Source organism: Prionailurus viverrinus, chromosome C1 (genome assembly GCF_022837055.1).
Source record: "Prionailurus viverrinus isolate Anna chromosome C1, UM_Priviv_1.0, whole genome shotgun sequence".
Taxonomy (NCBI): Eukaryota; Metazoa; Chordata; class Mammalia; order Carnivora; family Felidae; genus Prionailurus; species Prionailurus viverrinus.
The window spans coordinates 67516637-67533130 of NC_062568.1; the positions used below are offsets into that span (position 1 = coordinate 67516637).

At 38.5% G+C, this 16494-nt stretch overlaps 1 protein-coding gene and 1 pseudogene across 3 annotated transcripts in view; one reads left to right on the forward strand and one right to left on the reverse strand.

Annotated features, from left to right (window-relative positions):
- The window catches only part of PLA2R1 (phospholipase A2 receptor 1), a 126603-nt gene that overhangs the window by 89001 nt on the left and 21108 nt on the right, over positions 1-16494 (forward strand). For all 3 annotated transcript variants that reach the window (XM_047870178.1, XM_047870176.1, XM_047870177.1), the window contains 3 exons: positions 8704-8768; positions 9040-9143; positions 10724-10863. In XM_047870178.1, the coding sequence (XP_047726134.1) occupies positions 8704-8768; positions 9040-9143; positions 10724-10863 (309 nt within the window). The remainder of the gene's footprint in view (positions 1-8703; positions 8769-9039; positions 9144-10723; positions 10864-16494) is intronic.
- LOC125172318 (60S ribosomal protein L17-like) lies at positions 14311-16002 on the reverse strand (annotated as a pseudogene).

Sequence of the window (16494 nt, forward strand, 5' to 3'; positions counted from 1 at the left end):
AGAAAGGGTGCTGGATTTTGTCGAAGGCCTTTTCTGCATCGATTGACAGGATCATATGGTTCTTCTCTCTTTTTTTGTTAATGTGATGTATCACGTTGATTGATTTGCGAATGTTGAACCAGCCCTGCATCCCAGGAATGAATCCCACTTGATCATGGTGAATAATTCTTTTTATATGCCGTTGAATTCGATTTGCTAGTATCTTATTGAGAATTTTTGCATCCATATTCATCAGGGATATTGGCCTGTAGTTCTCTTTTTTTACTGGGTCTCTGTCTGGTTTAGGAATCAAAGTAATACTGGCTTCATAGAATGAGTCTGGAAGTTTTCCTTCCCTTTCTATTTCTTGGAATAGCTTGAGAAGGATAGGTATTATCTCTGCTTTAAACGTCTGGTAGAACTCCCCTGGGAAGCCATCTGGTCCTGGACTCTTATTTGTTGGGAGATTTTTGATAACCGATTCAATTTCTTCGCTGGTTATGGGTCTGTTCAAGCTTTCTATTTCCTCCTGATTGAGTTTTGGAAGCGTGTGGGTGTTCAGGAATTCGTCCATTTCTTCCAGGTTGTCCAATTTGTTGGCATATAAGTTTTCATAGTATTCCCTGATAATTGTTTGTATCTCTGAGGGATTGGTTGTAATAGTTCCATTTTCATTCATGATTTTATCTATTTGGGTCATCTCCCTTTTCTTTTTGAGAAGCCTGGCTAGAGGTTTGTCAATTTTGTTTATTTTTTCAAAAAACCAACTCTTGGTTTCGTTGATCTGCTCTACAGTTTTTTTAGTTTCTATATTGTTTATTTCTGCTCTGATCTTTATTATTTCTCTTCTTCTGCTGGGCTTAGGCTGCCTTTGCTGTTCTGCTTCTAGTTCCTTTAGGTGTGCTGTTAGATTTTGTATTTGGGATTTTTCTTGTTTCTTGAGATAGGCCTGGATTGCAATGTATTTTCCTCTCAGGACCGCCTTTGCTGCGTCCCAAAGTGTTTGGATTGTTGTATTTTCATTTTCGTTTGTTTCCATATATTTTTTAATTTCTTCTCTAATTGCCTGGTTGACCCACTCATTCGTTAGTAAGGTGTTCTTTAACCTCCATGCTTTTGGAGGTTTTCCAGACTTTTTCCTGTGGTTGATTTCAAGCTTCATGGCATTGTGGTCTGAAAGTAAGCATGGTATAATTTCAATTCTTGTAAACTTATGAAGGGCTGTTTTGTGACCCAGTATATGATCTATCTTGGAGAATGTTCCATGTGCACTCGAGAAGAAAGTATATTCTGTTGCTTTGGGATGCAGAGTTCTAAATATATCTGTCAAGTCCATCTCATCCAATGTCTCATTCAGGGCCCTTGTTTCTTTATTGACCGTGTGTCTAGTTGATCTATCCATTTCTGTAAGTGGTGTGTTAAAGTCCCCTGCAATTACCACATTCTTATCAATAAGGTTGCTTATGTTTATGAGTAATTGTTTTATATATTTGGGGGCTCCGGTATTCGGTGCATAGACATTGATAATTGTTAGCTCTTCCTGATGGATAGACCCTGTAACTATTATATAATGTCCTTCTTCATCTCTTGTTACAGCCTTTAATTTAAAGTCTAGTTTGTCTGATATAAGTATGGCTACTCCAGCTTTCTTTTGGCTTCCAGTCGCATGATAAATAGTTCTCCATCCCCTCACTCTCAATCTAAAGGTGTCCTCAGGTCTAAAATGAGTCTCTTGTAGACAGCAAATAGATGGGTCTTGTTTTTTTATCCATTCTGATACCCTATGTCTTTTGGTTGGCGCATTTAATCCATTTACATTCAGTGTTGTTACAGAAAGATACGGGTTTAGAGTCATTGTGATGTCTGTATGTTTTATGCTTATAGTGATGTCTCTGGGACTTTGTCTCACAGGGTCCCCCTTAGGATCTCTTGTAGGGCTGGTTTAGTGGTGACAAATTCCTTCAGTTTTTGTTTGTTTGGGAAGACCTTTATCTCTCCTTCTATTCTAAATGACAGACTTGCTGGATAAAGGATTCTTGGCTGCATATTTTTTCTGTCTAGCACCCTGAAAATCTCTTGCCAATTCTTTCTGGCCTGCCAAGTTTCAAAAGAGAGATCAGTCACGAGTCTTATAGGTCTCCCTTTATATGTGAGGGCACGTTTACCCCTTGCTGCTTTCAGAATTTTCTCTTTATCCTTGTATTTTGCCAGTTTCACTATAATATGTCGTGCAGAAGATCGATTCAAGTTACGTCTGAAGGGAGTTCTCTGTGCCTCTTGGATTTCAATGCCTTTTTCCTTCCCCAGTTCAGGGAAGTTCTCAGCTATGATTTCTTCAAGTACCCCTTCAGCACCTTTCCCTCTCTCTTCCTCCTCTGGGATACCAATTATGCGTATATTATTTCTTTTTAGTGTATCACTTAATTCTCTAATTTTCCCCTCATACTCCTGGATTTTTTTATCTCTCTTTTTCTCAGCTTCCTCTTTTTCCATAACTTTATCTTCTAGTTCACCTATTCTCTCCTCTGCCTCTTCAAGCCGAGCTGTGGTGGTTTCCATTTTGTTATGCATTTCGTTTAAAGCGTTTTTCAGCTCCTCGTGACTGTTCCTTAGTCCCTTGATCTCTGTAGCAAGAGATTCTCTGCTGTCCTGTATACTGTTTTCAAGCCCAGCGATTAATTTTATGACTATTATTCTAAATTCACTTTCTGTTATATTATTTAAATCCTTTTTGATCAGCTCATTAGCTGTTGTTATTTCCTGGAGATTCTTCTGAGGGGAGTTCTTCCGCTTGGTCATTTTGGATAGTCCCTGGCGTGGTGAGGACCTGCAGGGCACTTCCCCTGTGCTGTGGTGTATACCTGGAGTTGGTGGGCGGGGCCGCAGTCAGACCTGATGTCTGCCCCCAGCCCACCGCTGGGGCCACAGTCAGACTGGTGTGTGCCTTCTCTTCCCCTCTCCTAGGGGCGGGATTCACTGTGGGGTGGTGTGGCTCGTCTGGGCTACTTGCACCCTGCCAGGCTTGTGATGCTGGGGATCTGGCGTTTTAGCTGGGGTGGGTAGGCAAGGTGCTCGGGGGCAGGAGGGGCAGGCTTAGATCGCTTCTCCTTAGGTGATCCGCTTCAGGAGGGGCCCTGTGGCAGCGGGAGGGAGTCAGATCCGCTGCCGGAGGTTTGGCTCCGCAGAAGCGCAGAGTTGGGTGTTTGCGCGGAGCGAGCAAGTTCCCTGGCAGGAACCGGTTCCCTTTGGGATTTCGGCTGGGGGATGGGCGGGGGAAATGGCGCTGGCGAGCGCCTTTGTTCCTCACCAAACTGAGCTCTGTTGTCAGGGGGCTCAGCAGCTCTCCCTCCCTTTGTCCTCCAGCCTTCCCGCTTTCCGAGCAGAGCTGTTAATTTCTGACCTCCCAGACGCTAAGTCGCGCTTGCTGTCGGAACACAGTCCGCCCGGCCCCTCCGCTTTTGCAAGCCCGACTCGGGGGCTCTGCTTGGCCGGCGAGCCGCCCCTCCGCCCCGGCTCCCTCCCGCCAGTCCGTGGAGCGCGCACCGCCTCGCCGCCCTTCCTACCCTCTTCCGTGGGCCTCTCGTCTGCGTTTGGCTCCGGCGACTCTGTTCTGCTAATCCTCTGGCGGTTTTCTGGGTTATTTAGGCAGGTGTAGATGGAATCTAAGTGATCAGCAGGACGTGCGGTGAGCCCAGCGTCCTCCTAAGCCGCCATCTTGCCGCAACCTCCCAGACTCTGTTTTTAAAAAAAACTTGGGGCGCCTGGGTGGCTCAGTCGGTTAAGTGGCCAACTTCCGCTCAGGTCGTGATCTCGCGGTCCGTGAGTTCGAGCCCCGCGTCGGGCTCTGTGCTGACAGCTCAGAGCCTGGAGCATGTTTCAGATTCTGTGTCTCCCTCTCTCTGACCCTCCCCTGTTCATGCTCTGTGTCTCCCTGTCTCAAAAATAAATAAAACGTTAAATAAATAAATAAATAAATAAATAAATAAATAAATAAAACTGGAAGTAGGGGCGCCTGGGTGGCGCAGTCGGTTAAGCGTCCGACTTCAGCCAGGTCACGATCTCGCGGTCCGGGAGTTCGAGCCCCGCGTCAGGCTCTGGGCTGATGGCTCGGAGCCTGGAGCCTGTTTCCGATTCTGTGTCTCCCTCTCTCTCTGCCCCTCCCCCGTTCATGCTCTGTCTCTCTCTGTCCCAAAAATAAATAAACGTTGAAAAAAAAAAATTTAAAACTGGAAGTAATAATAAGTGAAAAGGGAGCAATATGTAGAAATTACCAAGGGGACATTAAGGGGAGAAACCTCACTCCCAGTTTTCCTTAGGAAATCTTTGAAAGTAAGGAAAAGACTTTTTTTCTTTTCCATAATTTAACATTATTTCATGATCACCAGGAACCCTTTGTTGAGCTATCATCTTTTCATATGTTTGTAAGTTGATTGTTAAAATGAAGCTCTATATTTAAAGCATCCTTGGGTTGTAAGAGAAATGTCTTCCCTTACAGCTCATGGAGCTTTTCCATTTCTATAATAGAATCCTGTTTGATGCACAGGAGCCTGTGAGGTGTACGTAGGTCAAGACCACTACTGATTTGTGATGGAAAAAGCTGAACAACAGGGATATTCGATGACAACCTCACAGTCCCACAGACTCAGTGATAGACCAATTGCTAGAACATGATGTTCCCCCCTATTTTGTGCACTATTTTTACCACCTTTCCTCTCCCACAAATGGAACACTCAAGCCAATACCATAATGTTAAGTATTAACATGATGTCATAAAATATGTTTGTTTCTTTAACAAGACAGCAGATTCCTGGTGGCAATAACAAGACATCAGGTCAATGTCTGAAAACCAATCCATCCTTTGACATGACAAAGTATATGTCTCAAAGGGAACTGATATTTGGCCAGTACTTACTGTAACAGTGTCAGGCACTGTGCTAAGTATTAATGTTTAATGGCATTTAATCTTTCCAAGGACTATCTATGGGAAGTCTGTTATTAGTACATTTTACAGATGAGGAAGCTGAAACTCCAAAGAAGTGAAGTAACTTGGTTACTTGCACAGCAGCTGAGTGGTGGAATCTGAAAGTGAACCCAGGCCATCTGACTTACGGTGTCATTTTAAAACCCTCTGCTTGCAGCAGAGCAGCGCCATGGGAGGGATATAAGCGCACAATGTCTTCATTATATTAAAATGCTAGTTCTAAAATCCCTCTCCAAAAGATGGTGCCAGCTGTGTCCCAGACATGAGCAATGAAAGACTTCTTTGATCTTTCCAATGAGCTTAGCTCTCCTGGAAACATCTGCAGGTCTTCTATCTTCACCTTTCCCTTAATTCAACCTCCCAGTTATTAGTGTTTGGGAAGCCAGTGGGGATGGCAGAGTTAATACCTCCCATAGAAGGGAATAATAAAACCCATCGGTTTAGCTGTTTGAGAAGTCATACCTAGCTCTATGATACTAGTTGAGGGCTAAATCTAGTGTGATCTCAAACCACACAAACCTTATGGTATCTTATATGGCAAAACTGTTACCCAGCCTGAGACCATGTTGTTATAAATTGCCCTGTCAGTATCATGGGTGAGTGGCTGACTGATCTAACACCACAAAAGAAAATTACTGGATGGTATAAAATGTGCAGATTGAAAAAGGGGCAAGAGAGGTAAGGGGAAAGGGTATCAATTTAAAAAGAAGAAAACTATAGGTTTCCAAAACAGTTCTTATTATTGCATAATATTGTGGCTGTGTTAGGCACTTTTTGGTGGTGGTGAGAGTAGTGGTATTTATGGTGACCATTTACAGTTCATGAGCGAGAAACTCCATATCTACAAAGGTCCTACTAGAAGGAGTCAGTTCAGAAGCTACTTTACTCCAGGATGGTGAACTAAACATGTCGAGGTCATACCACTCACTTTTGTGGCACACTCATCCTATTAGTGCAGGAAGAATCACAATACTAAATATTTTTAATATTCCAATGTCAATATTTTAATATTCCAATGTTCTTGACAATGTGTTGTATAGTTTCCCTAAAAGAGTAGTAACTTAGAAATGTGAAGAACAGGGGTGCCTGGGTGGCGCAGTCGGTTAAGCGTCCGACTTCAGCCAGGTCACGATCTCGCGGTCCGGGAGTTCGAGCCCCGCGTCGGGCTCTGGGCTGATGGCTCTGAGCCTGGAGCCTGTTTCCGATTCTGTGTCTCCCTCTCTCTCTGCCCCTCCCCCGTTCATGCTCTGTCTCTCTCTGTCCCAAAAATAAATAAACGTTGAAAAAAAAAATTAAAAAAAAAAAAAAAAAAGAAATGTGAAGAACATGGGGCGCCTGGGTGGCGCAGTCGGTTAAGCGTCCAACTTCAGCCAGGTCCCAATCTCGCGGTCCGTGAGTTCGAGCCCCGCGTCGGGCTCTGGGCTGATGGCTCAGAGCCTGGAGCCTGTTTCCGATTCTGTGTCTCCCTCTCTCTCTGCCCCTCCCCCGTTCATGCTCTGTCTCTCTCTGTCCCAAAAATAAATAAACGTTGAAAAAAAAAATAAAAAAAAAAAAAAGAAATGTGAAGAACAAAAATAACAATTGGAAAGTAAAAGAACTATTGAAAAAGAAAGCTGGATACAGTTTTTAAAATCTGAAGAATTTTTTTTTACAGTGTTTCTATCTTGGAAATGTGGTTAGTCAGTATTTTCTCTTTGAATAATGGAATACCACAGGCATGATGACAGTGAATTTTTGAGTACTTCTTTTTTGAACCATCTTGTTGGGTTAAATTAATGCCAAAAAAGTAAAAAGCCATAGCACTGTGGGAATTGTTTAACATGAACTACTAGCCAAATAGTCCACTCAGCTAACATTTTATGCTGTGTTGTGCAATATTGGCATGTCAAAATTGAAATTTACTCTTATTTTTATAAGTTCATGTCTAAATACTTCTAACAAAAATATATCAAGTCTATTAGTCATCCACCAAAATATGATGTTTTAAAACCTTAAAATAACTTGGTTTTGGTATTTTTGATGGAAACATTTGAAGAGATGACAGGCTATTCTTCCTTGTATTATATTGTAGATTAATTACTTTGTAGATTATATTAGCTGGTGCTGTATTTTTTTATAAGTATTCTTCCCATATGATGCTATCTATAATGGCTGTCACAAAACATAGTTGATGTTATGAAATCTGTGGTCATATCACGTTTCTTTATAGGAAAGAATATTAATAAGTCTTCTATTGTTGTGAATTTATACCTAAGCTAAAATTTAAAACATCTATTTTTCACCATGCATTTTTCACCCTAGCTTCTAGCTTGTCTTTCTTGCTTGCAGTTCTATTCCATATCCCAACAGGTTGTGGTGTGCCATATAGAGGATTACCATGCTGTAATTGAAGTGGTAATAAATATGTCACTTAAGATGCAGTAGGTATAATTTCTCTTTAGAGGTCCCTAATTGGGGCAGTGAACAATCAGCCTGTGATTTCCACTATTGTTGCACGTGAGACCTCTTTAGATTGAATGAAATTGTTGTGGTTCTCCCACTGAGTTCACAGCCAGTCTCAATGGACCCATTCCAAAGCTTGACAAAAGGAATCTAAATTCAGCATGTAAGAACATGTCCATGAAACAACACCTCAGGGACCCCAAATTATAGTTGCTCCATCTTACATTACTCTCAAATTGCTGATATAGCAGACAGCCACACTATTCAAGGAGTAAAAATACCTGTTTATAAATTAGAATGTTAGAGAGTTGTTAGGTTCTGTTGTATGATGACCCAAAATTCTGTGGGAAAAAAAATATATCTTAAGGTGTATTCTCCAATTTTTACAGAAGAAATTAAGCACAAATTTAAATATGCAATGCCTTCAAATTAACAGGCCTTTAGCTTAAAAATTAAGTTACATTTCACACACACACACACACACACACACTGAGCACATACACAATACAGTGTATTTATTTAGAAGTCTTAGAGAAATTCTTACTGCCTCTTCCTCTTTTATAGTTAAAGAGGGAATTTCAATTTCCAGGGTCATCAGTCCGGTATTACATTTGCCATAATGTATGTACATGTCCATGCACACATGTGTGAATATGGGGTTTCATTTTAGACTTTAGTGTACTGGGATCTGTCTGATAAATAATGGTACAATATCATTAAAATATAGAAATAATTTTCTGATTGTGAAACACTGGAAGTTCTGTCAGATTCCTTTGTCCTATATTGTTTCTATTTAAATGGGGAGCATGCTATGACTCAGTTTAAAAGCTTAACAATCAGACTAATGCCAAAAATTCAAAATCTTTTTTACTATTGATGTCTTTGTGCCTTGATTGTTTTCAAACAGCATGGCACAGGCAGTAAACTTCTATAAACTGCTGAGATGATAAAGCACTAAATTTTTAGGGAAAAAAGGAGTCCTATTTTACTTTACAATATTACTTTTTAAAGCCCTATTATTAAAGTTAGAAAATGTACTTTTAAATACATAGGGAAAGTTGTAAGAAAGATTTTCAATATTTGATTCCAATTTCCCTTCATAATGAGGAGAGAATATTTTAAGATAATGAAGTTTCAGCTTCTCTGAAGATGCTAGGCCTAGTGTACTCTTCTTTAGATAATTGGGTAAAATACTAAAGAATAGAAAGCTATTAACAGCAACCCCATTAATCTTAATAGTGAAAAGGAAAAACAAGTAGAATAAATGCTGACATTTTCTTTCTTTTTTTTTTTTTTAATAGCTATCAAAGTATGGTATAAATTGGTGGATTGGACTTCAAGAAGAAAGAGCCAATGATGAATTTCGGTATGGGCCTAGATCAATTTGCATTTTATTTTGTTTGACAGGTTTTATTTGCAGAATGATTGGACTAGATCTTAGTGATCAATGTGTTGAATAGCCTTCAAACATTATCTTTAACTCATAAATTTTCATTTCTCTAACCAAAGACATGACTATTTTTTTAATTTAATAAAACATTATGCCTTTAGTCCATACCCCAGAACTTCAAGAATGGTGTTTGGAGACTGGACATACAGAAAAAGAGAAGACCCTAAATTTTTCCATTTTCCTACAGCTGGAGAGATGGAACGCCAGTAACATACCAAAACTGGGACAAGGGAAGAGAAGGATCTATGAATAATCAGAGCCAGAGATGTGGCTTCATTTCATCCCTAACAGGTTATTTTACTCATCCATTTTGGGGTTTATAATACAAACTGATAGTTTTCAGGAGGCTTAAAGTCTCCTTTTCATTGCATTAGTTCAGTGAAAAGGTTTTATTTGGCTAACTTGCTTTTTAGTTGAATGTGTTTCGTTTCATCAGTCTTAAGGTTTAAGGATGGTCATCCCTACAGTTAATTCCATGTGTTCATGTTCTTGAAAATGAATTACAACCAGGTAAGTCATTCCTCATGAACCAAAATGGCACCAGAAATAGGCCCATTGACACTGATCAAAAATATACCTGACAAATACTATTCTCTATAAAATGTCAATATGGGCTCATTTTTAAAATCTCTTCTTAATATTCAGTTTATATTTGGCCAGAACTTTACCCTCTATGAAATTTACTTCCACTTTCCCATTTAAGAAAGATTTTCATTGAATTCAGTATTTTTTTAATGCCTGTCATTAACTGTTTCTTGCCATAGAATACCAACTGTCTCCAAGTTGGATTTAGAAATACATGTACGTTTAAGATGGGTGGGTTTTTTTTAATTTATCAGTACAATGTTATTTGGGTTCATTGTCCACTCATATTCACCCCACTCTTTCTATCCTATAAAAGGTAATTATGTTCCTGACTCTTAACAGATTCATAGTGAACCTGTGCATCAAGGCAGGAGAGGGATAAGCACGGAAAGCAATCCTTGGTGGAAGGGTGTCTGCAGAGAAAGGAAAGGAAAAACCACGTTGTTAATCAGCTCTCTTTTGCCAGCAGGTGTCACAACAGCCTACAGAAAGGCAGTTTTGTGATTCTGGAAGACTAGCAGCTACTCTGCATTGAAAATAGCATGCCAGCCCCTCCTTCAAAATGCCTTTTTTTTTTTTTTTTGGTTCATATCCCTCACTAGAAAACTGAAACCTGCCTTTGCAATTTACATGCATCCCTGCCCTATTCTGGGATTTATAACTTGAATGCTAATGAAATGCATTCTATAACCTTTACTCTGAAAATATAGCTCTTCTAAATTAAAATACATTTTACAGGAGGCTAAGGACTTTGGGATGTATCTTCCTGAGGGCATGTCTATGTGTGCCTGTTTTGTTTAAGGGTGTGTGTTGAAAAGTGCTTCTTTCTTAGAAGTTACAGAGTTAATTTTTCTACATTGTGTATTTTCTAAAGATTTAGAAATTAGAAATGATCATCTATTGTTTTAGAATCTTGTTTCTCTTTATATTGAAATTGAATATTTTAAAACAAAAATATTACTCTACATTCTTCTGTTAACCAAGTTAAATATTCTCAGCACTTTAATCAGTTCTGTGATTTCAACTGTAATATTTCAGTTAGTTGGGGCATTTTTTCTTTTTTTTTGGCATTTGCGAAATTCCTACATTCTCAAATTAGAATTACTGATTTAGCACCCTGACCAATTTGCTCTTGCCACGAGAGAACTCTGTTAGCAGTTTAGTCCAATTTCTAGATTAAAAAAATTATGATAAACCATTAGCAGTCATAAAAATGTGATACGCAGAGAATGCTTACAAAGAGTCACCATTATTTCAGGTCATCTCTAACTCATTTACTCCTCCAGGACTCTGGGCTAGTGAAGAGTGTTCAGTTTCTATGCCTAGCATCTGTAAGCGAAAGAAGGTTTGGCTCATAGAGAAAGAGAAAGATATCCCAAAACAACATGGAACATGTCCCAAAGGATGGCTATATATTAACTATAAGGTAAACTCATTTTCAAAAAGTTGCCTGTGTTTCTCTCTTGTAGACATTTTAGAACATAATTTAAAAAGTAGGTATGGCTTTGAAAAACCAGGAGTTGTCCATTGGACCTGGAATTTTTTTGTTACAGCTTTCAAGAGATTTGAGGTTTTCAAGGTAGGGGCAATCTCTTGGAATAAAGAAACAGCCTTGACACCACCCTTCATTTGTATACTGTTTTTGCTCACAATCCTTCATTGTGCTGTATAACTGTTTCATTAGACGTGATGCATATGAGTGTGTGTAACTGGGCCCTGCCCCCAAATGAGCTGTCAACTCCAGAGGGCACAGACTCCATCTTCCCTTTCTTTTGTGTCTTCCCTGCCTGGAGCTGGCATAGAGCTCTGCCCGCTGTGTGAATTGACCCACTAATAATGTCATCTTGAGCCTCATAAAGCTGGTGCTTCCGTGCAGAATTGAAATTTAAAAAAAAAAATTGCCAGTGGGGATATTGTAAACCAGATTTATTATTTCTGATAATGCCTCCAATTAAGGCCAAGAATTTTTCTCCACTCTATTATGTTTTATAATAAAATAACTTTATAGGCCTTAGGTGTGGAAGTAATTAAAATGCATCCCAAATTATAAAAGTTTAATTCTTTGATAATGGAAAAACCCAAACTGTGTCATAATTTTATATGTTAATATGAAATTGCTCTTTGTTGACAGCCAGTTTTCAATCTGTATATTCAGTTATATTGGCAGAGCCTTCTCTCCTTTATGATCTTCCGTTCACTGTTAATTTGTGATATGGGGCCACTGGGATTTTACACGTATTTGTTGAACACTTACTACATATTTGGCACTGATTTTTTTAATTGTGGTAAAATTCACATAATATAGAATTTACCATCTTAACCATTTTTAAGTGTTTAGTGAGGTAGTGTTAAGTATATTCACATTGTTGTGCAATGAATCTGCTGACCTTTTTCATCTTGTAAAACTGAAACCCTAAATCCAATAAACAACAACCCCTCATTTCCCCTCTCCCAGCCCCTGGCAACCATAATTCTGCTTTCTGTTTCTATTAATTTGACTACTTCAGACACTGAGGATAAGTAGAGTTGTACGTTATTTGATCTTTTGTGAGTGGGTTATTTCACTAAGCAGAACGTCCTCCAAGTTCAGCCATGTTAGGGCATGTGTCAGAATTTCCTTCCGTTTTGAGACAATAATATTCCATTTTATGTATGTACCACATTTTGTTTTTCCACTCACCCACTGATGACATTTGGGTTTCTTCCACCTTGTGGCTAAGAGTTTTTGCTGGCTGATTTAAAAGATATATTTCTTATTTTGTTCAATTCTTTAAATACACAGAATTATTATCCCATCCTATACACAAGAAGACCAAGACTGGTAACATTGTGTGCTTTTTCTGGAAGTTCACAGCAAATAAGTGTCAGGTTGAGAATCAACCTCAGGTTTTCTGACCTTGAGTCAAGTAGTCTTGTCTCTTTCCTACAGTTGCCACTTCACATAAGAATTCTTAAATTACTAGATCAGTTTAGCCCCATGATACAGTCAACCTGGTGGCACTGAGATATCTTCTAAAATATAGTGGTTTTCTAGAACTTTATATGGTATTGAGGTACATTTTTAATAGTTAATACTTTCTGCCTGATTCCTATTTTCCCAAACTATAAAATCTACCAGTTACAAGTAATTTATACATTTCAATATAAGAAACGTAGCAAGTATTCAATAGAACACTGAGTATAACTAAGTCTTTAATTAAAACCTTTGACACTTAGTTCTTTTTATAGCTATTCTACCGTGGTAAAATATATTTAAAATAAAATATGCCATTTTTACCATTTTAAATGTACAATTCAGTGGCAATAATTACATTCACAATGTTATTCAGCCATCCCCTTTATTTCTAAAATTTATCATCATCCCAAACAGAAACCCTGTAACTATTAAGCAATAACTCCCAATTCCCCATTCCTCTAGCCATGGTAAGTTCTAATCTGTTTCCTATCTCTATGAATTTGCCTGTCTAGATATTTCATGTAAGTGAATTTATACAATATTTGTCCTTTTTTTTCTGGCTTATTTCTCTTTGAATAATGTTTTCACTGTTTATCCATATTATAATGTGTATCAGAACTTCATCCCTCTTTATGACTAACTAATATTCCACACCACATTTTGTTTTGCCATTCATCTGTTGATGGACTTGGGTTGTTTCCACGTTTTGGTTATTATTAATAAATTTTCAATGACCATTGGCATACAGGTATCTGCTGGAGTCCCTGTTTTCACTTCTTTTGGATATACACCTAGGAATGGAATTGCTACATCATGTACTAATTCTGTGTTTAACTTTTTGAAGAACCAGCAAAATGTTTTTCACATACATGGCTGAACCATTTTACAAGCCTGCTAGCAACGTATGCTAGCAATTTCTCCACATCCTTAACAACACTTGTTATTAGCTATTTTTTTGCATGCATCCTAGTGCATGTCTAGAGTTAATCTCATTATGGTTTGATTTACATTTGCCTAATGGCTAAGGATGTTGAGTGTCTTTTCATGTGCTTATTGACCATTTGTATATTGCCTTTGGAAAACATGTCTATTCAAGTCCTTTGTTTTCATTTGGGTTGTCTTTTTATTGTTGAGTTGTAGGAGTTCTTTATATATTCTAGAAATTAAGCCCCTATCAGATACATGTTTTGCAAGTATTTTCTCCCATTCTGTAGGTTGTCTTTTCTAATGTCTTTTGATGCACAACAGTTTTAATTTTAATGAAGTCCAATTTATCTAATTTCTCTTTTTACTCATGTTTTTGGTGTCATATCTAAGAATAGTTTGCCAAACCCAAGGTCATTAAAATTACCTCTTATGTTTCTTCCTAGAACTTTATGGTTTTAGCTCTTAAGGTTTTGGTCCATTTTTAGTTAATTTTTCTACCTTGCAACTATTAAAACAGATGCATCCTGGAGTGCTCTATATGGGACAGACACAAAGGAATGCATATCTTGTCTCAAAGTCACATTTTCGATGCAGACAGTGAGCAACCCCAAAGCATGCAGACAACTGTTCCAGTTACTAATCATAACTTCTCCCATGTACAAAGGAGGGTATTTTAAGGAAATTAACAGCAAATCAAATCCTTGGCACTAGAGAAATAATTCTTAGAAACTCTCAATATTTGTTTTTGGTTCAGCCCTTGGCTATTATCCTCCCCCCAAACTTCTTTATCTGCACAGCTTAACTCTAGTCGATGTTTTCTCCTGTGTAAACATATTGAGTATATATGTACAGAGGCATGGTAGCAGTAACTGGGGAACAGACCCAGGGCAACAGAGTAAGTGAATACTTCCTTTGAAAGGAATAGAAGGGGAGTGAGTAAAGCACAAACACATACATGAGAGGAGAAAGGCTTTCTGAAGCAGGATTGGAGCAGAATTAAAACATCCCTGTGTAGCTCAAAGTTAAAAAAAAAAAAAAAACTTTATTGATAACTAACAGTTAGATTAGTGGTTCACAGCCCTGATCAAATATTTAGAATTGCCATGTTAGCTTTTTAAAAATGTCAAGGTGCAGGTGACATCCTAAAGATTCTGATTTAATTGATCTGCATTGGATCTAAGCATCAGTGTTTTTTAAAAGTTCCCTTGGTTATTCTAATGCACAGCCAATATTTGCCCAGCAATAGGAGAGCTGCACGACTTAGTCTTTGAATCATTCAGAGGAATTGACTAATAAAGATACTGTCACAGCAGGCTTCCTAAGAAAGGATCTTTTACAGAGTAATGTTACAGGGTGCTCAAGTGTCCCCACCCACCACACCTTCCTTTGCATAGTAATGTCTAAAATCACTGGAGTCTCACTCCTTTGCCTTGACTCTTTATTTTTTAATTTTCTTTATTTCTGAGATTGCCTCATTTGTCATGTACGCCTTGGAATAAGTGGGCTTATCAGATCATTAGAAAAGCTGGCAATAGGAGGATTGATAATGGAGAGGAGGAGAGCCCTGTGGGGATGGCTTCCCTGATTAACAAAGTTACAGAAGGAAAACTGGGAGATAGCAATGACAGACATTACTCACTTCACAGTTCTGAATGAGCATCGATATGTTATATCTCATTAAATTTTGCTTCTTGTTTGTCAATTTTCTATGGCTCATTTTTATTGGTTATCTCTAAGAAAAAAAATCTAGTTGGTTGACTATCCACCTATAAGAGGTTTGTTTGTTTGTTTGTTTGTTTTACTTTTATTTGCATTTATTTTATGCAGAATTAACTCCCAGCCCATTAGTTTTTGTGTCTTCACTTTCTTCTGGGATATCTTTTTCTTTTGTGCAACCTCCTCTTCTGGTTTAGAAACAAACAATCTGCTCTTTTTCAATAAGGATCATCTCAGTGTGGCAGGGAGAGCTCATGTACGGGTTCATCCATGAGCCCTGTAAGTTCTATGCCACATCTTGGGGGCTTTGTTCGCCTGGATGTGCTCAATGACAAGAGAATCTACATCTAAACCCTTAAGTTCAGCATTCCTCTCTGCATTTTTAAGCATGTGCAGCAAAAATTCTTTTTTGGGCCACTGGCCCTGTGTCCAGCCCCACTGTTTGGCCTGGGCACACCTACCAACTCCACAACTGTAGCATCGGAATTGAATACATTGCTTCTGCAAATACTTTTCAGATACTTGGTGGCTTTTCAGATATGCATACCCTTGATGGGCTGGGCAGTTTCATGTGTGTTCTTAAAGTGAACATGAATATTTGAGCCTCTTGATTTGCATGATTTTGTCAGATTGTCTGGGTCAAGTGAATAGTCAACCATTTTCAAAGATCACCTCAGGCAGCTTACAGGAAGAGGAAGTCACCTTTAAGAGTTTTAAAACTGAGATACCAGAAGTTAAGCATCTTTTCTAATGTTTTATAAATTATTTTCTCTGTGTTTGATGATATATGAGTCCTGACCTGGGATTACTTCCAGAAGAGTGAGTCATCAAAGATACTTGTCACAGCAGAGCTATAGGCAGGAAAAATTCTAAGTGTGCATGTGCTTGTGTTTATATTAGATTAATTCTTATGCTTCCACTCACACATCTTTATCCAGGGATCTGGGTCGAGTACTAATGCCTGCTTTGCACCATCTACTTTGGAATTAGCCAAAATTTGATTTCATGCACAACATAGCTTTTCCTTTAAAAAAACACTCTCTTAATTATTAATATTATTAGCACTTTATTCATTCATTCACTTAGCTATGTTGGATGTTGGTAATTTTATGGTGAGGAAAAACAAACAAAATCCCTTCTCTTTTGGAGCTTACAGACTAGAGAGGAAACAAACATTAGTAAATCACTCAGGAAAAGACCTCTAATTTATAACTGTGACACATATGATGAAGAAGACTTACATAGTTCTATTAAAGTATATAACAGGAGAACATGACTGATGTAGTCAGAAGGACAGGAAGCATTAAAAGCAGGGGAGTATAGCATGTGCTAAGGTCCTGTGGTGAGAGGGGATGTAATCTATTGAAGAAACTAAAGGAAGCATAAAGAACTAGAATGTGAAAAGTGAAATAAAAAAGAGTTTCTGGTTTTTATCCTAAGAACAATGAGAAATGCCTC